At 41.4% G+C, this 21,334-nt stretch overlaps 1 protein-coding gene across 1 annotated transcript in view; it reads right to left on the reverse strand.

Annotated features, from left to right (window-relative positions):
* Positions 1–207: 207 nt before the first annotated feature.
* Positions 208–21,334, reverse strand: part of XYLT1 (xylosyltransferase 1) — a 315,294-nt gene continuing 294,167 nt past the window's right edge. Inside the window, exon 12 of the mRNA XM_074965390.1 lies at positions 208–9,902. Within this exon, the coding sequence (XP_074821491.1) occupies positions 9,580–9,902 (323 nt within the window). The 3' untranslated portion in view covers positions 208–9,579. The remainder of the gene's footprint in view (positions 9,903–21,334) is intronic.

Here is a 21,334-nt window from a genome sequence, read left to right on the forward strand (position 1 = left end):
TTAGTATGCCTTACCCCATTTTGGGAAATTGGGAAGCTGAACCTAGGAGAGGAAATTGTCAGCACTGGGATTAGAATTCAAGGGTTCCTGTTTTCAAGTCCTTTGGTAAACATCACCAGACTGTGTCTCTCTCTCTCTAAAAAAAATGTTTAAATCAGATTGAGATGAAAAGAGTAAATCACACAATTATTCCTAAAGACTGCCTTTTTTTTTTAATTTTAAAATTCTGCATCTGAAAACACAGTATGACAGAAAGCATTTATATACAACCGCAGTGTTTTTGGTATAATACAGTATTTAATACATCCATTTCTTTTTCTGCAAAAAAATTTGCTTTGTCAGACAAAAAACCAAACTCCCATAGACAAAGAATACCGCTAAGGCACATTGTTTTTCTGCTAAATGAAAGACAAAAGGGTGCAAAAATGGGTAGTGCAATAATTGCTGAAAATCACATTCTACTACAAGAAAAGCATTCTGACTTCTGAACTTTGATTACCGGTCAATTTAAGACATTTTAATATCTCATAAAATACTCCTTTAAATAAATAGCAAAATATCTACATCTTTCAGTGTGTGCCATTTGAATTTCCAATTTTTTTTTAAACTTTACTGTATATACATGGTTTTTTCTTAATCAATAGATTACAAAATATTTCTGTACAGTTTTATGCATATTATGATATATAACAAAATAGTTATTTCTGAAAACTATATCACTACCAGTCTCTGAGGGAACATTAATAACTTATTATGGAGTACATTAACCAATACAAAAAATCCAAATCAATGGAACAAAAATGAAGAGACAAAGTTAGAAAGATAATTTCATTAGCTCAAATTAATGTGTGTGTGTCATACACTATATTTTCTGTGTAAACCCTTTTCTGGGGTCTTTGGGTTGTACCACCATCAGAAGAAAAAAAAGATGATTCTCAACCTGCAGCCAACGGGCCACTTGCAGCCCAATCAGCATCCAGCTGCTGCCCATGTGACATCCTCAGGGCCATACAGGTAGTACTGGATGCAGCCCCCAATGGTAAATAGGTTGAGAACCACATTCTGGGTCCTTAAAAGCACTGCCAGCCTGCTGGGAATACTGGGACTATTGAAACTCTGCTGTTCTCAGTGCCAATGAAGCAAAGAGTTAAAAAGAAAAGTGTCTGAACCTGATCCAAAGACCAGACTGGGCCATACTTTTAATAGTAGTTAGGCATCTAAAGATGTGAATTGGTGCATATGGGAATTTTAAAAGCCATGGGAGTTAGTCACCTATCTACATCTTTAGAGCCTAAATACCTTTAAAAATCTAGCCCTAAATGTCAGAAGTTCTTCTGATTTTTAATCTTCATTGAATTACATAAAGTCACCAGGACAGATTCTTTCTCAGTTACACTATTGTAAATCAGAGAGGAACTCCAATGAAGTCACACTGGAGCGAGCAGAGTTACTCCAGGATCATGCTGGTGTAACTGAGACCAAATCTGTACCGCTATATAGAAAGTCATGATGTTAGCATTTTGTAGGTAATTAGACCACCCAGTTTAGCTATAATATGTTGCAGAAGAGAATTCTCATAGTTTGCTAAGGATTATAGGTGCATTCAAGCCTTCCTTTTGCCCAAAGGGAAGGTCATTTTTTTTCTTGAAGACTGCATTTGTAAGCAATTCCAATTGTATTTGTGAAGTGTCTGCTGACAGCTACACAGCTCTGAGTTGCAACAGAAATCTCAAGGTGCCTTTTATTAATTAGGTTGACAACAGACCGAGAGAAAGAGACAACATCTAACTTTCCACTACAGTTTAAGGCCACAATTAAAAAAAAGAAAGAAAGTAAGGCTTTTTTAATCGGGCAATTCACAGAACGTCACAATGTGAACATACACTTAGAAATTCAAAATGATATGATCTGCTCCAGGAAATCTAAACCAAGATCCAATTACTGACCTTTAGGCTTGGGCCTTTTTTGTAGGTAAACTTGAAAAATGAAAAAAATTGCAGTCGACTTTCTCCTCCAGAATATTCCCAGCAAACTGAAGTTGCCCTTCTTACAAGAGGAACGACTGTCTTCTCAGTCAAGGGTGTTAATTACAACAGAACCAAAGACAAGTAAGTCATTACAATGTACAAATGCAGCGCAATGATCCGTGCAGAAAATTGTTACTCTGTTATCAGAGGCACCTGTACAATATCTTGCTGTTTATTTGGCAAGGTTACAAGTAATATTTCCAAGTTGTAACAAAATAGCGAGAGAATTTGCATAGATTGTACATTCAGCTCAAGGAGATTTCTGGTACCTTTTTTGTTGTTGTTGTCAGGTAAACTTGTTTGCAGACATAGTGAGGTAGCAGCTGTGATAGCACCCATGGGCAAAAGAAGGTAACCAAGGTTGAAGCAAACAGCAAAGAGTGATCTATACGCTACTGTTGGTATAAGAGAACCAAATAAACAGGGCATCTGCAGTATTACCGCATCACAATTCATCACAGAAAACAGCACATGTAACTGAAAATAGCCTAAATGCTACCGTGGCCCTCGTGTCAGCTAACGTGAAAATCTCGTTGTTTCAGTTAAAAATATTTTGGGCTTAATACTCCTCTCATTCACACCAGTTGTGAATCAAGAGTCACTCCGGTGAAGTCAATGGAGTTAAACCAGTGGTAAGTGGTGTGCGAGGAGAATCAGGACCATTGTGTTGTACTCCTACAACGTGGAATTGTGCAATTAACCATTCAAATCTCCCTTTGTACTCTGCACCTTCTAACAGACTGCTATGCAATATAATAATTATTTCCACCACTCAACAGTAATGAGATGTTTGTGAATGCTCAAGCTGCACAATGAAAGAGACTATTTAACACAAGATTTCCATACCCGAGGCCAGATCAACCCCTCCCATGCAAAACCTGCAGGAGAGGGCTGGAGGGCAGGAATATCCCATGAGGATCCCTTTGCAGAATTTTCCCCACATTGTCCTCTCTGCCCAATGAAAGGAGAGAGAGATCCCCCTCACACAAATCACACTGATCCCCTGGGATCCACATGGAAGCCATGTATTGGCTATAGAGCCCCAGATCTCCTGCCGCTGCTGCATTGTAGTGTGGCCCCACTGTGGTTAGGGGTATCTGTGGCTGTTCTGGTGACCTCTTTAGCAAAGGAGACCCATTGTGGAGGAAGCTCTTCCAGAAAGGTAACAGAGCGAGAGGCTGTGCTCTCAGGTAATTCCTGCAGAGCCAGCCGGGGAACAATGCAAATCCCCCAACCCTATTGTTTCCTAACACTCGGTCACCTATTCCCTAACCCTAGCCCCCACCCCGCATGGATTCCAACCCCCAGAGAGCACTCTTTTCAGGATCCTGAGAACAGGGGACGATGCTGTGAAATCTACTTTACTTCTGATGCTTGAAGTGTTCATATGAGGTAATATCCTAAGCACCCTATGTTTGGGGCCTAGGATCATTCTTTAGTATAGATGAAATAAAATAATGCATTAAAATGTTACTTCCCATTAGCAAACTGGAGTAAGGAACCTTAGGAGATGCTGCTAACTACCACCTGATGTGTGTATTTTTCTGTTAAAATAAACTAAGTTATTACTAAAAAAAGAAAAGGAGTACTTGCGGCACCTTAGAGACTAACAGATTTATTTGAGCATAAGCTTTCGTGAGCTAATAAATTTGTTAGTCTCTAAGGTGCCACAAGTACTCCTTTTCTTTTTGCGGATACAGACTAACACGGCTGCTACTCTGAAATAAGTTATTACTGGATACGTTACATATCGCCACCTCTGAGAATGGGGGAAAGATAGTCCCTGATGATTACCAGCACCTTCAGAGCATCCTTCTATATATCCTTGCACTGAGCAAACTGATTTGCTTTCAAAAGCAAACTTTTCTCATTTATATCTGGGGTTTCAATGCAGTCTGGGGGAGTTGGGCCACACGGGATGGGTGCATAACTCCCTTAGGAGTTATGAAAATTCCAGTCTATATGATCAGAAATAACACACGAACATGTATGGATGCGTGAATTACTCTCAGATCTACAGCCAGCATTTGTTTAATAATAAATCTAAAAGCACTGAAAACAACCGAGCCTGTGGCAGGGCAGTTCCACCCTGTGACCACAAGTGGATGTGTTCTCCTTTTGATCTACTTTACAGCCACAAAAGCTGTTCTGTGGCTTCATGGTATAGTGGCCTGCTTTCATTCTGAGGGGAGCATTCTCCCCTCTCGCCTTTGTGGGTTGAGGGGACGAATAGGGGTCTTAGAACTCAAACAATTTAAACTCATAAAGGGTTTTGTTTTGAGAGCTAAGTAGTACATCGAAACAGTCAAGCTGTAAGTCTTAGATAAAAAAGGGGGGAGGGTCCAGAAAGACGTCTGTTCCAGTTTTTAAAAACTGCCACTCTGATGCAGCTCCATGTTGTAACAATCAAAAGGTTAACGGCAGAAATATCAGTGTTTTCATGACTTCTCCTGACAATACAGATATACAGCATAGTATAACCTACTTGTACAAGATGGTAAATGCTACTTTATGATTCGCAGGAATTCAAATTCAGCCTTCGTATAAGGAAGTTCAACTCAGCTGAAGATAAAGGATTTAGCCCAAGGCTTAGTCTGGCCAGTTGGTTTAAGCTTTGGAGTTCTGGGAAAGACAGAAGGCATTCTCATGGCTACTTCCAAGCAGAGAGTAAGAGGCAATCTGTGGAAGCTAGGGAGCACGGCATTATAGGTATGGGCAAGTTGACAGTTCTGTTTCAAACTAAGAGCATGTCTACAGAGCAGCTGGGAGCTTGCTTCCCAGAGTGGGTGTGCTCGAGCTAGTGCACTAAAAATAGCACGGTAGCCGAGGTGGCAGCTCGGGCCAGCAACCCGAGTACAAACCTGCCCAACCCCCTGGGTATGAACATGAGCTGCTACAGCCACACTGCAGAGCTAGTGTGCGTCTGTCTACCTGTGCTGGGAAGCCCGTTCCCAGCTGCGGGACCTGATTCAACCTTGGTGTAAGGGCTGTAGCTGCCATTGAAATCAACGGAGAGTTGCCCCATAGAGTCCAAACAAAATAAAAAGCTGGGTTTTGTTTTTAATCAGAAAAGTCAAACCCAAGATCCCATAATCCCAGTGCTCCTGAGCCTTAGAGTGAAATAGATAAGGAGTTTAGCTTCCCCTTTGTTGCAATATAGAAATACTTTCTAAGATTGGTGCTTCCTTTACCCTGCATTACCTCCTTTCGAAGGCTTTGGATTTTCTCAGTTCTTTGTTTGAATCACTGACTCTAGCACCCTCTTCCCTATACTAGTGAATAAAAGGGATTGTGATGTTACTGGTACCATTAGATTTGTAAAAGATGGCCAGAGGCTGAATACCCATTAGCTGATCCTTTGGAAGGTGCTGTAGGATCATCATTAAAGCAACGGTATGTGCAAGATTTTTTGCGTTGAAGCCAGTATCTAGGAAAGTTAATCTGTTACACCCTACTGTATACACCTAGCTCTCTACACGTAGCAATAGAGATATAGCTTATAGCAGTACTTCCCAATGAGAAAATTGTTAGTATACTCTGTCCCTTCAGCCCTCCATATAGAACAAAAATGAGGACATGATTTTAATACTAAAAATGTCACACATCAGAAACCTAATATATAAATATTATTACTCCATATCCAGTCAAACTTTATAAATAAAAAAACTGGTCCACATCTAGAAAATAAACTCATTTGAACTAATTTCTGTTCGCCTCAAGGTAAAATATCACCACAGAAGCAGGTCTGCATATCACTAGGATTCACTTTGGATTTAATTCATAAAAAAAGGTATGCAGATGTTCTGCATTTTGCCACATATCTTTCTGGCCTGAATCAGGCTGGTTGATTGTACAAGTGCCACATGTCTATCTAGCGGCAGGGGCATGGTGTTTAAATGAGCACATCACTCCACACAGTGCATATGGAAATACACGCTTCTCCCATGGAAGGCATATGGTCACAGCTGGCTTTCAAATGGAATCTTATAAAATATCACTAGCCAGCACGCTCTGAAAATACTATTAGAACTTTCAAATGAACACATGTATAACTTGTTTGTTTCATATAAACTATGGCTCCCTGCTTCGAATTCTCCTTTTTACCAAATGTAAGATCTGTGAAAGTTATTCTCTTCTAACAAGACATAATGTTCATCACAGCTATCAAGTGCCCGGTATTTTAGAACTAGAAAAGACACTGAGCAGAATCTAGACCTTAGCAGTACTGTCTTAGTAATAATTTTGGGGCAGGCTCTGTTCGCAAATAGAAACAGTCTTGCTTGCCATGATTTTTCACTTCATAATTTATAGAACTTTATGACACACTGTCCATTATATTTTGTATTCTTCTGTAGCTGCAGAATAGCAGCTATGGTAGAACATGATCATTTCGGTCGAAAGCTTGACACCTACCTCAAATAATGCTGTGAACTGAGAATCTCTCGAAGAGTCTCATTCTCTGCTGCTTTTAAACACATACAGACTTTATTCATAGCCCAGTGTCATACTTTCACTTATGCTGGGCTTGAGTCTAAAGACCGTACTCAGAATCATCCATCCACAGAAGTTTGCCTAAGAAGGACTGCAGGATTTGACCCTTTATTTTTACTTCTAGTATTTTAATAGCAGCACTGGCATTGCCGGCTTGCTACAGTACTTATAGACTCTTTTTGTTATTTAGAAAATAAAATACTATAAAATATTTCTTTTGAGATGTTTACAACATAGCATAAAATTTATGTGTCACCAACAATTTGGGATTTTTAAAAATTGTGAAATAGGAACTAAAACAAAGTCCTTTGAATCTCTTATATTTTAAATGATACAAGTGGTGGCTACTGTTCTATCCATAAAAGAGAGACTGGATTGTTTCCAACTTCTGTTTGAGAAATTTAATAATGAGAACTTCCCAACAAAGCATTAAAAAAACACTCCTCAATAATAAAAAAGGTATCAAATTTAAAAACCTGGTTGTGTGTGTGTGTGTGTGTGTGTGCGCGCGCGCGCAAAAGTCCAGATCTCATGAATTCATCAGCAGATTTAACTGGAATGATCTAAAGACTAGGAGAGTGGATGAATCTTATTATTTATACCCTAATCCATGACTGAATGTGATAGTCTCCACTTGATCTGCAGGGCTTTTACTTTAGCCATTGCAATTCCCATTGGGTCAATGTGGCTAAAACCCTAAATTCATAGTGAAGATTAGTGGTCCCCTGGAGATTTGACATTTCTGATGGAATGTTAGATAAAAACTATTATTTTTTAAAAAGCACTGAAAGAGAAGTGTTTCTATTATATAAACCTGTTGGCAATGTCGGTCTGAACACACTCACCACTAGAGCCAGCTGAAAAACAGGAACATTGTTTAGACAGAAACTTTCCAACCAGCTCTAATAACTACAAGCTTTTCTAGAACTACAGCTCCCAGACTGTCAAAATCAAGAAGGTAGAAAGAAATGGAGGTCTGAGGAGGAAAAGGCCTTTTCTTAATAAAGGCAGCTTTAGTTAGTAAGATAAAATCTTCAAGCTGCAAAAGCAGCACCTACGAATTAGTCATTGACTAAAAACATAAAAAATAAATATCTAAACTGTTCCTCCTATGCATCCACCTTTGTTCCAGATAAACATTTAAATGTTCTGCCTTAATGCCAGCACAGCTGACATTGCAATTTCAAGTCCAAAGCAAACTGCAGGAGCTTTAAACTAAATGGAGAAAAATATAACAAGCCATTGGGATCTCTGTTTTATGGTCATTTTGCAACCATTATTTAAAAGAGAATTCAACCTTTTTTGTGATATGTGGTTATGAAAAGATTTAAGGGTCTATTTCCTCCCTGATGCGTGAGCTTAACTCTCATTAGCGGTAATGAAAGTTATACATGCCACAGAAGGGAAAACAGACACCTTACTTTATTAAATTAACAGGGCATTTTATAATTAATCTCATCAAGGTTCCTTGAAGTTTCTGGGTACATTGTACTCAACGGACCACAAAATAAAAGTGCACATTACATGCAAAATGCTTCAGCTAGAGATGAATTTGCATATAAGAAAAATATTTTAAAAAGTCCTCAGAATTTAAAATTGGATTTTTTTCAGTGTTGAAAGCTCAGGTTCAAATGATGTACCACATCTGTATTTAAACAGGATGCAGCCTGCCCAAGAGTCAAAAGGGTCAATACAAGCAAGATTAGAGCTTGTTGACAAAAATAAATAAAATAAAATAAAACACTCTGAAGAAGGGCATTTGCTCTCCTTTATTCAATTCATGGCTTCAGTCAGGAATCTCCATTACACTCAAGGTGCCACTCTCCACAACCTTCCAGATGTACCATGCAATCTCAAAACTATCCTTCTTCATGAATACTGGCAGGTCTGGGACCAACAGAGGCAATTAGTGTTAGACTAGTTAGCCGCTACTTAAAATAGTGCGGAATCAGCTCACTGCATAATTAGGTCCCAGTCTTTCGCCCACTGAAATCACTGGAAAAGGTTCCAAACCTAAATCATTAAGGGCCAGATTCTGCCACTTTGACTAACTCAGAGTAGAATCTTACACTGTGAGTTGGCCCATTGAACCCAATCAGGCTACTCATGGAAAAGGGTATGCTGCCATGTGAGCAGGAGTATCACAGCCTGGGCCTGAGCCTCCACACATATAAGCTGCATGCACAAACCTGCTGATATATGTGGAATTTGCACACCTGCTTATATGCAGAGGGTGTTCTGTGTGGATTTTTTTTTAAAATGCAGATTTCAAAGAATCTGGACTTTGGGTAATGAGAATACTTGTTTTTAATACTGCAAGTGGTGCCCAGACCTTGTGGTGACTGATGACTATTCATAATAGGAATAAAAAATATCATTTTATAACACTCATTTTGTTCAGAGATCATCAAATAGATGAGAATGTCTGACCTCTAAAAAGAGAGAGGAAGCCTAATGCACCACTCTGTTAGCCTGGTTTCTATGCCAGTGTGATGCACGCTGGTCTGAAACTGGAGTTAACACAATGATGAATCAAGCCTAGAAATTCTTAACATTATAAAAATAGTCAGGGTGGGTCCCAATTTTTTTACATCTTGTAAAACATTTTAACCATATTTTATAGATCATTCTTCCCGGTAAAGATATATTGGAGTTTCTGGTTATTTATGGTAGCAAAATAATTAAAATGTTAATATTCAAAATATGCATAGGTGTTTTTGACAAAAGATATTTTTAGCAACTGCTTCTTTTTTACCCTCTGAACATACCAGATGTGCTATGTTACCATTTCATAATCGGAGCAAGAAAATGTTGGAGCCTTTTAGATACGAAGTGAATGAAGAAGGGTTGTGACTCTATAAAAGATACAGAGGAGATGCACAGTGCTGCTGAAGCTTAGACTGATGGATCTGAAGGAGAAACAATGCCAAAGATTTTGCCAGATTTTTAAAAATAGACAACAAAAAGTTTCATCGAGGTTTTGGAATCTGTAGTCAGGTTCATATATAAGAAAGGTTAAATTCTCTTTTAAAACCTGTGCCAAAGAAGGGTATACCAGATGCTACCTCAAACGCCCATCAGGTTTAATGGGACCCAGCTCTGACTTAGGGTCTGGGCTCAGGGAGCTCCAGGCTGTTTGACTGCAAGTCTGCATGACTGGACAGGAAGTTGGACCTGTGCTACAGACATCCACCGCTGACCATATGCTGCTGACCAAGGTGTCCACCCAGTTCTCCAGCTTGGTACCTATAAGCGCTGCATTCTTTTTTGCCTGGTCCACTTGAGCTGCCTTGATAGGGATATTTAAAACCGGATTCAAGCCTTGGAAGCTCTGCTCCATGTACGCGTTCTTAGGAGGCCCACTGTGCAACCTCATGGATTCTTCTGAAAATACAAAAAATAGAGCCCTGTAACAAATACGGCATTTGGGATGTAACTCTAGGACCTAAACAAAATGCAAAGGTTACCGGTGCATCAAACTTCATTTCCATAGCGTTGACCAGTGTTGAGATTGTCCTGTGTAACCAGGATGTGTGGTCTGTTGGGCCCAGGCTTTTAGATCTCACATGCTCTAGGTTTTTCCATACTCAAACAAAATCCCAAATCATGAGACGGCTACATTATCAAAATAATGAGAAGATTGGTTTGAAAGTATTATTATTATCATTAATTCCTTGTATTACCATAGCACTGAGGAGCCCTAGTCATGAGCCAAGACCTTATTAAACTTAGGTGCTGTACAAACATGGAACAAAACAACAATCCAGTTCCCAAAGAGCTTGCCCCGATTACAGGAGAATCGGATAAAATAGGTGAAGTTCAGAACTGGAACTTAAACAATGCTCAGTTCTGCTCTAAGCCTAAACTCCACACTTTCCAACTGGGTTCTATCCCAACAGCAAACATAGATGGGCTGACTGACTTAACCCTCAGATGGTGAAATGAGGACAGAGAAATGAAAGGGAGACCTAGAAAACCACTGTGATCATCACATCAAAGCTAGAGGATCAAGGAACTGTATTTCAAAGGAGAAAACAGTTAAATAATATTTGGTACAAAAAAGGCTGCCAAACTTTTGCAGACTTAAAGTGTTATCTTAAAGTGTTTGGTTTGGGGAAATGGCTGAGACTTAGGGAGGAGTGAATTTGTTCAGAAAAAAGAGCCCCATCTTTGAAAGACTGTGGATATGTCACCATACATTTATTAGCTTGACCTACCTCCAAAAACTGGGTGGTATCATTCCCAGAACTTGAAAAGATGTTTGTGTTGGACAGTGTAGATGGGGTTGATGTAATGAATGACCCCAATGTGGTTCCTGGAAGCACTTCAGGTTGAACCATTTTTATTGGAAACATATTTTTAATAGCAATCACATTTCAAGCTCTTGTGTGAGTAATGCCTAATAATACCCTTTAGTGCACTGTGGTTTTTTTCCTTGCTGCAATTCTTCTAACTCACTAAAATGTGGCATATTGCCCAAAATCTTAATATTCAGTCATATCTATGAAATTACAAAAAGAAACAAAACAGAAACAAAAAGAAAAATAAACTTACTTAAGGCAAATACTAAGGCTATGTCTACACTTAAAATGCTACAGTGGCACAGCTGCTGCTTCAGTGTCGACACTCACTACTGTGATGGGCTGGGTTCTCCTGTCACTGTAGTTAATCCACCTCCCCAAGAGGCAACAGCTAGGCCTGGCCCGGTCCACACCAGGAGTTAGGTCAGCACAGCGACATCTCTCGCGTGTGGATTTTTCACACCCCTGAACAACAGATATGCCTCATTGACTTCAGTGGGACTATTTGTAGAGTAAGGTACATGCAGGGCTGGCTCTAGGAAGGGAGGGAGCCTGCGAGGGAGGGAGGGAGGGAGGAGAAGCCAAGTGGCGACGCGCTCGAGGGAGGCGGCAATGGTGGAGCGGAGGTGAGCTGGGGTGGGGAGCGCTTCCTCTACCCCCTCCCGTTACTTCCTGCGCTCCCTCCCCCGCTCAGCCTCTCCCCTGAACGCGCTGCCTCTCCCTTGCCTGAGAGGGAGGGGGGAGAAGCGAAGCGGCGGCGTGTTCAGGGGAGCAGGCAGAACGGAGGTGAGCTAGGGTGGGGGTTGCGAAGAGGGGAAGCCACAGGAAGCAATCGGGGGGGGGGGTGATGCAGAATGCCCGGGGGAGGAGATGGGGCTGGGGATTTGGGGAAGGGGCGGCGTTGGGGAGGAGGGGCACGAAAAAAAAGGGAGGGAGGCCAAAATTTTTTTTGCTTGGGGAGGCAAAAATCCTAGAGCTGGCCTTGGGTACATGGAAGCAGAATCTGGCCCTATGAAAATATTCACTATGTACCTTTTGCTAAAACGCCTTACAGGTGCGAATTCTCAGTTTATACACTTATTTCTTTCAGTTCTCAGTTCACTTCTTGTAACATTAGCACTCAGTGTTGCATAAAGGATTTGCTTAACTTTGCCAAGATACACATTGTCTAGAACACAAAATGGGCTCATTCAAGTCCCTCCAGGGCTAGGAAAGTCACACTATGTTCAGATATCATTTACAGGCCAGAAATCACATGTTAGTGTCTACAATTCCTGTCTCATGTCCATGATGCTCCTTTATTCAACTGAAACCCTATTTTAGCTAAGATTTTGCCTATCCCCAAACCCATTAGACAAAACAGGCTTGTGCCATGCAGCTCTATCAGAAATGCGTGTCTGACAGAGGACTGTAGTAGGAAACAAAACAAGGACACATAATTCAATTTCCTGCTTTGGAAGCAACTAAATATGCAAGATTGTTTGTAAACCTATTAATTAAAAGGGAATGCCTAAGCAAAAAGGTAAAACAAATACAGTACTGTAACTCTGCACTGACAGAGGTACTGACTTTCAACTCAAACACAAAACCAAGGAACTGGCCACTTGTTAAAAGATCCCGGAGCATTTTTTGCTGGAATAAGGGTATTAATCTCTGGGGCCTTGCCAAATTTGAATTTGAGCAATTATATTTTGACTTCATAACTCCTCCTTGTAGTTGCATGCTATTGTGCATGTCCATCATTAAATTGTTATGTTGTTCTGCACTATTGAGGAGTTAATGTGTTGAGTCACGGAGCTGGCTGCATTTCAATGGTGAGCAATACAATGTTGGCATACCATTTGTAAAAGTTTATAGTGCCTTTTTAGATGGACTTATATGAAAGGTATTCACAAAATATTATTAGTAGTATATAGCTATGCAAGAGAAGATTGCTTAACAGAATACTCTGCTTAAGAGAATAAAACAATATTTCCCATTTGATAGAAGTCCTGTTGTGGCACAAAGTGGAAAGCTTTTTCTTTGGTTTAAAAAGACAGGTTGTGGAATTCAATAATTGCACTACTTAGATCTGGCACTTTTCATCCACTGATCTTAAAACAGTTTTAACAAGTTGGGCATCATTATCCTCATTTAAGACATAGGGAAACTGAGGCACAAAGAGGCAAAGCAACTTGCCCAGTGTCATGCAGCAGGTCACTGGCAGAAGTGAGAACAGAACGCAGATTTCCGGACTCCTCATTGATAGGATCACACTGCCTCCCATAAGCAACTTTTGTAAAAGGCGCATTATGCTGTGACCCAGTGACCCCTTGATGCCAACTGGCAGAGGGCATAAAGGGTGCATCGGGGTTTATAGGCATGTCCTGACTCTAACGTCTACATAATAGTGCACCAAAGCATGGCATGTGAGGCCTCTACGAACAGCCAGTAAAAGCACTGGTCATCCTAATCGGTGCAGGATGTACGTACACATGATATTTAAGGACTTATGTGTCTATACTGAAAACTATGTTCTTAAGCACATATGTATGTATGTATGTAAGTTAAGACAGCTCAACAGAAAGTTCAAGCCAGGGATAGAAGACAGTTCTCTTCCTGGATGACCCTTGTGTAACTTACAATCTGAGTCTATCTGCATACAGAGCCACCAGCACAGTTTGCAAAAATTAACAGGAAAGAAGCCTACAGGAAAAAACAACGAGTACAGAGGAGGCTGTCCTGTTTACGAGTAAAGACAATGGATTGTTGGAATACATCTAGGAATACAGGGGCGAACCCAGGATACTTCGCCTAGGGCACAAGTTGCCAGTCTACATGTCTTATGAACAGAGGGTCACAGCCAGCCAGGCTGTAAAATGCTGGGAGAAAGACTTTGGGGGTAAGCTAAACTCTACAGGACCTGGTTAGATAAGGCTACGCTCTATAATGCCTGTTATGATTTTATTTAATATGTAGCCATTTGTTTCCATTCCATCTACTTGCTTCTTCTCAAATCTCTATTTGTTAAATAAACTTATTTCTTTCCACTGTAAACATATCTAAGTGCTGTGTGTTAAGGAGAGCGGTGATCCTGAGATGCAACTGGCAAACTGGGGTGTACTACTCTTGTGGGACCTGTGAATTCTGTGAGCAGCCAGTGGAAGAGGGACTGGACACACCATGGGGATGCTCAGAGGTTGGAGTGTGCCCATCACTTTCCTGGGGAGAGACAGCAGGGCCTGTGCAAGCTGAGAGGGGAGTACTTGTGTTGCCCATGGCTGGTCGAGATGGGGAGCTGACCATCGGCAGGCACAGAAAAAGGCTTCCTCACACTAAAGCCAGGTGGTAGCGAGGTGCCTCGCAACCCTGGGTACTTCTGGGAAGCATCACATATGTAGCTAAAGCATTGATACTGTATATTAAATTGGTATATTTGGCTCTGACCTTGCACTCCTCTCACAGAAAAAAGGAAGGGGTGTAAGATCAGGCCCCATACAAATAAAATACATTTTATAGTAAAAACAGTCATGGTCATAACATATTATTGATAATTAATTACTCTGCAGTCACTAAGCCAAATTCTTTGTCAGAGTATATCCCAGTGAAACCTCTCCGATTTCAGTGGTGGGCATGAGATGTACATCAGTGCAAAATATAGCTTATTCACTGTAAATTACATTCTTAGGATAAAAATTTTGCTTCAATTTTTGTTGATTCTCCACACTGGGTGCACACTTGACTCCTCAGTAGCTTTTCCTAGTATAATTTCTCTCTCTCTAATGGCTGTGCGTCCCATAGTCTGTTGCAAAGATTAAAACTTCAGCACTCTTTTTTTGGGTTCTTCAATGTGCGGAAAAAGAAGTTAGAGAGCTGGACAGAGGAGTGGAAAGTGTGGCTAGCTTGGTGCATAACAACACTGTGTTTGTAATTTTTTAAAACAATACAGATTGGAGTTTTTCTTGAATTCCACTGAACCCCTCAGGCAAGGAGGTAATTTTTTATTGACATTTTGTTTGTCTTTTCTTGCTGCAAACAAGACAGTGTTGCATTTGGTCATTGTGAAACTAATGGGCTTCTTGTCAACTGGATATGAACTAAATTTCTAAGCAAATCCTTTTGCCTGTAGGGTTTTTCTCTGAATGAGAGCCTAGTGAATAACTGTTCCTTTGAAGCAATGTGTTTGCCTGCTGCTGCTGCTATGTTTATCTGTCACATTACCTCTGGTTTCTCATCAGACACCTGAATTCACAGCAGTTGTGGCACTAGCTTTCACCATCGTTATAATCCTTATTGGTGCAATTCATATTGATTGAGCAACTGCGAGTAACCATGGCTTTCCTCCCAAAAGAACTGGCAAAATGAAAGCTTCCCAGTATACATTAAACTGAATGATCTATAAATATGGATTATTAACTCACTAACATCAAGTAATAGTTACAGGGCACTGAGGTATGTACTCAGAACACTGTTATGACCCTGCGGTCCCATCAAAAGGGAGTTGTGGTTGCAGGGCACATGATTAGGAGGAAGCATATGACCTACAGGAAACTCGATATAAAGATTTCTGCCTCCTAGCAGGAGCAGCAAACAGTTGAGACGCTGGCTTGGGAAATGACAGATGTGGTGTCTCTCCACAGAAGCCAAGAAAGGGCTTTCCCAGAGGGGATTTATGTATCCTCCCCTGGGATATTTCATATGTAATGGAGAACTTAACACAGCACAGAGGGGATGATGTGGTTGCAGAAGAACTGCAGGATGCGAGCGACAGAGTGGGCTAGCCGCCCTGAGTACACGCACTGGGTTTCAGACAGGACTGTGCTTGGGGTGGCTAGCCCGCTCCTCCATTTATGCAGCTGTGGCTACACAGCTATTTTTAGCATGCTAGCTTGATCAAAGCTAGCACAAGTACACCTGCCTGCGCTGGAAATTACACCTCCAGCTCCAGTGCAGATGGACCCTGAGACTTTGGGTATGTCTACACTTTGGAAGTGTAATTTCCAGCTTGAGCAGGCAGACCCACGCTAGCTCTGGCCGATCTAGCAAGCTAAAACAGAAATGTAGCGGCAGCAGCATGAGGAGCTAGCTGCTGTGAGTCTGATCCTGTCTGAGATGATACGTATGTACTTGAGGCAACCAGCCCCTCCCGCTGCCATGGTGACATTTCTCTTTTTAGCTCTGATCAAGCTAGCACAGGTATGTCTCTTTGAGCTGGAAATTGCACCTCCAGCTCGAAGTGTAGACGTACAAGTGACATGCCTAAGGTCACTCCACAAGTCTTTTGTAGAGCAGGGAACTGGACCCACGTCTCCCAAGTCCCAGGTCCTAACCACTAGACCATCCTTCCTCTCATACTCCTCCCCATATCTGTCTCCCCGCCCCCAACAAATATCGTCACTGATTGTATTCTAGTCCTTGCACTGTTCCGATGTCCTCTCCCCAGCTTCTTAACTCTGGGTCCCATGCTGACACCTGTCTCTCTGTGGAGATGGAGAATCAGTTGTGCTGGCAGGCAGTGTGAGGGGAAATACGGAGATGATGCAGGGCACTGAAAGGATCAAAATGCAGCCAGTGCGTTCTGTGTCCTGCGTGAGAATTGCCAAGGAGCCTGAGGCAAGAAGGGGGAGAGCTAGTAAATGGGGTTGAAGAGAATAGTTTTAAAAAACAAGGACATTTAATGCCCCCAAACTTAGTTAACACACAGTTAAAGTTGTGCAGTGGTGCCCAGTGGCCTTTCAGAGAGTGGTAAACTTAAGGCTCTGAACACCAGGAAATGAAGATTTAAGGTAACGCAAATCTAAATGTCTGAAAACCAGGAAATACAACTCTAAGCACATACCACTCCTGCTTGGGGTGGGGGGCTGGATGGAGTGTGGGGAAGAGGAAGCTGGTTTGGAGGGGTGTGTGGATTGGGTGGAGAGGCCTGCCTGGGGGGAGGGGTGTGGTATGGGCATAGGGTCCAGATCGGTGTACAACTCAGCCTATGTAACCAAGGGTGAGACCTAGTAAGCTGCTGCCTGTGATATGTATATGCAGCAGCACAGAATGCCAGACAGCAAGGAGCCATTTTTTACATGCTAATGGCTCCTGAAGTGCTAATGGCCTCATGAGATGGAAAAGGGATGGGTAGCTGGAAATGGTGGTATGTGTGGAGGATGATGGGATGATTGGAGAGAGAGCTGAAGGAGGAGGAAGACACACCAGTCTTCTCAAAGTTACTGTAACCAACATAGGGTAAAAAACTGTCAAGGTTGTGGAACGCAGACCATGTCTGGGATTTCTCTTCCTGCCCTGTCAGGAACTCCACCCTCCAAACATATCAAAGCACGAGCATTTTGATAATTCCACTATAACAAAGTGCTATGCTCTTCAGAATCACATAACGTTCTTTACATTTAAGTAGCCACCGTAGAACTTTAACTGCAAATCTATGTGATAACTACAATCGCCTAAATGAACACTAATTCCTACACAAAACATTTTTCTTTTTGTTAAAACAACCTAGGAAATTCACTGAAAGAAACCCTTTGTTAATGCAGAGTTAAGATTGCCCGGTAGTATTTTGTGCCTTTCCAGAATGTGAAGTTCAGCAAAACTCAAACCTCTGAAAATCAGGAAATAAAGAGTTAAGATACACAAAATATAACCTTAACTCTGCCCTCTAGGGCAATGACCAAATAAGTTCATAACACATATACTCGCTGTGACCTTAAGAAACCCTCAATGCCTTAGCTACACCTGATGTTTCCCAGGGTTATGAGGTACCTCCTGGCTTTAGTGGGAGGAAGCCATGTCTGTGCCTGCCAGAGGTCAGCTCCCCAACTCCACCAGCAAAGGGTTCACTGCTTTGTAACAGCGATTCTTAACAGGCCTGAAAAACTCACTACAGCTAGCACAATGCTTTCACGGTACTTATCCACAAATGATGTCCTGTAAGATCTTAAGTGAAAGCCAGGATCACGCTGACCATTAATATTGTTGTAAAATGCATGTGCTGATATTATGGAAAAAGTGATATATGCAAAATGAAAATATGATCCTAAAGTCTGAATCAAGGCAGAATTGACAAACAGGTTTTTGCAAGACAAAGGATGCCTTGGTTGATGTGTAAATTAAGCACTGTGAGACAACACAACAGAGGCCAGGTTTGTATATGAAGTCAACATAAGGATGTAATGGCAACGCAGAGTCAGCGCAGCGGGGAATAAGCCCAGGGGGAGGAATCCTGACTCTGAGGACAAAACAATGAATTTTGGAGGATATAAGGAGAAAGTAAAAGGACACCTCTTTATCCTGCACCTGAGGAAGTAACTGAGCAGTACAACTACATTCATGAAAATCCCAAGCAGCATAGGATGGAAATGCTGCAAGTAAACTTTGGGTGAGATGAAATTGCTCTTTCGACAGACTACTAGCCTGGTAAAGTTAAATTTAGTCTCTAAATAGCGTGCACTGATGTTGTTTTATATGTAACCTTCCGTTTCTATTATCCTCACTCACTTTCTTTTAACCTTTGATTATAAACATATGATTGTTTCCACTATAAATGTATATCAGTGCTGTGATGTTACACAGGAGCTGATCCTCAGTTGTACACACCATCTGATTTGATTCAACATCCCCTTGGGGATAGAAAACCTGGTATTTCTGTGAGTAACCAGTGACAGGGGCTTGATATCACAGGGGAATGCCCAGCGACTGGGGTGCACCTACTGTTGACCCGCAGAACAAAGTGAGGATGGCATTGCCCTGAGGAGGGTGGTTGGGTGACTCACAGGCTGGTGTCATTTAACCACTGCAATTCTCTCTCTCAGTTGCTGGAGGCAGGGGGTAACATGGCAACTCGCAGTCCTGGGCACCCCAAGAACCACCACACTTGCCCTCTGCCTTTGCATGTGGTGGAGCACACTCAGGGAATAGGGCACATGATCACTGTAGCACAGAGTCAGATGCCTTCTCTTTGCTAAGGCAAAACTTGTGTTTAGGTGAGCTGTGTTAAACAGGAGCAATCTACCCCTGCTCTGCCCTCAAACACTGAGCCTTCTCCACAGAAACAGTCCTAACGACTACTTTTTACAACCCCTTAATTCTTACATGCAGGATTCCCTATAACACAACACTTTTACCTACATAACATAACATAACACCTGTACACCACCCCCATATCCCACCTCCTTGCTGACAATCTCCATAGTAAGATGACCCCTTCAATTGCAGCTGACATGTTATATAAGTCAGCGCTCAAATGATTTTTTTGTCAGTGAATTTACCACCTCTCCCAGAGAGAGTCAAAGCTCCCATGGTTATAAGGCAATTCATCCAACCAGGGAAAAGAACTAGCATCATGTGACTTAAGAGACCCTTTGCAACAGCCGGCTCAAATGCTGAATGGTGCATATCCAGTAACCACATAAGACTGTTCCAGATCAGCGAAAATAAAATAATAAAAATAAAAGCACTGGTGGCTGATGCCTGGTTTCGCCTAAGGACAAAGCAGAGCTGAAAGGGCGGCTGCCTGTGTGGCTCCCTAGTCCTGGAGTTGGCAAGGGGCCGGCTTCACTCCCACACCTCAAGTTATTCCTGGCTGTCTTGGGAATGTTCCAGTACCTGGGGATCACAAAAGGGCATTGGCGCTTGTTCCTATTTCCTCCTCCCTAGTGGCATATTCTATACTAGGTCCAGTAGGGGGTGGACTAGAGCTGTTTACAAAGGGATTCCCAAGGTAGCCAGGGGAGCTTTGCTGGAGTGGCACAGAGCAGCTGGACCATACAGGAATACTGGTGCCTGAGTTATTTATTCTGTGAATTATTTTCTCAGCTCTAACATTCACCGCAAAAAAAAAAATGGTGCGACAACAATGTGTTGTAAATTGCTTATTCTCAAAAAGGGGTTTTAACAATCAAATGGTACTTAAAACAAACAGAGTATCAGTCCTAGTAAGCAGTAAGACAACAGACCGTAGGAGGCTGGGTGCCTAGCAAGATAGGAAGTGATGTTGAGTGCCTTCAGCAGATACAAAGTGTGCATGAATTAGCAGTACTGCCTGGTTCCCATTCAAAATTGGGATTAAAACCAGAACTTCAAGATACTTCCAAGCCATATAACATAATTCTGATGGATATACTTATAACTGGTGAGTATTTAAAAGTAAAATCAATGTCCATATTTTCTCTGTGAGTTGCGGGGTGGGGGTGGGGGGTTGTAGGTTTTCTGCCTCCCAGATCCTTGTGTTCTGTGTCATCTCATCGTCTCTAATAGCTCTGTAACCATCTTCATCCTTTTTTGTCCCCTCCCAAACTCTGCACAGAGGTTTAATCTTTGTGGCATTCTGGTTGCCCTTAGCAACTCTCCTATGTCCTCATCAGTGCAGATGGACTAATTAGTTGGAAATGTAAAAAGGCAGTCTTCATTTAGATGTTGAAGTAAACTAAATGTGCCTGGTAGCTTTGCCAGAATTATTTAGAAAATCTCTTAATAAAAATGAATTGCTCTGTTCTGTTGACAATCCCTGAACGTAATGCTGATGTGTAATTTTTTTTTTCAATCTTAAAACAAGACTGATAGCATTGTTCCTTGATTCTATAAGCCTTTTTGGCAGCCTTTGTATTGTTTGTAACTGTAACAGAAATTGTTCCTTTAGAAGTTCTAATTTTTCTGCCATAGTTGCACAATGCCCTTATTTGGCATAGAAAACTGTTTAAATATTAAAATGGTGACAAACTGACAAAAGCTGGGAAATCAAATCTAAATGACAGTTTTCCGCCTGGAGCACAATATTGTGCCTGAGTGAGAAAACAACAGAGATTTTCATTGTGAATGCTGATATAACCTTAATTACAGTGGTGTCTCTCTATCTGCCCCTGCAATTAAATTTCTCTTTCATTTTCACATCGAATTTCTGAGATAATACGTCACTAGCAAAGCACTCCTGCTGCTTTTTTCTTTGTTTGCTTTTAGCAAACAATATTGCTTCCAAACTTTATATCTAACACCTCTAGTAAACTACAATTACCGCAGTAACCTTGGCTGTTTAACAAAAAGTATATGGGCCTTGTCTTCTCCCACTGAAGTCAATGGGTCAATTTTTTTGTCTGTTACATCAGTGTAAATCTGGAGTAACTCCACTGAAATCAATGGAATCATTCTGGATTTAGAATTTGAACCAATGTGAGTTTTGTCTTTGACTTCACGGAGAGAAGCCTCCTGACTAAAGTCTGGGAAATGCTGGACTGTCCACTGGGACTCAAAGCAATGTAGCAAAAAGAAGCAAGTTTGTAACTGCTGCCACAGCCTAGGTATGTACTACATCTTCTATTCAACCTATTCAGACAGTTAAATTAGCAAAGAACATAGAATAAATTAATTTAAAAGAGACAAATCAGTAACACCCACAGTTAGGAGCTGGTTGACTCAAATCCCAAAAATGTAGTCCATCCAAACATGTGAGAAGGAAAAAATCAGTAATTTAGCTGTTCTGGTAAAAAATGTGTGGAATCAAGCTCCTGGTCAGGAAGATTAGGACTGTATTTGCTCTCA

The sequence above is a fragment of the Natator depressus genome, chromosome 10, assembly GCF_965152275.1.
Source record: "Natator depressus isolate rNatDep1 chromosome 10, rNatDep2.hap1, whole genome shotgun sequence".
NCBI lineage: Eukaryota > Metazoa > Chordata > Testudines > Cheloniidae > Natator > Natator depressus.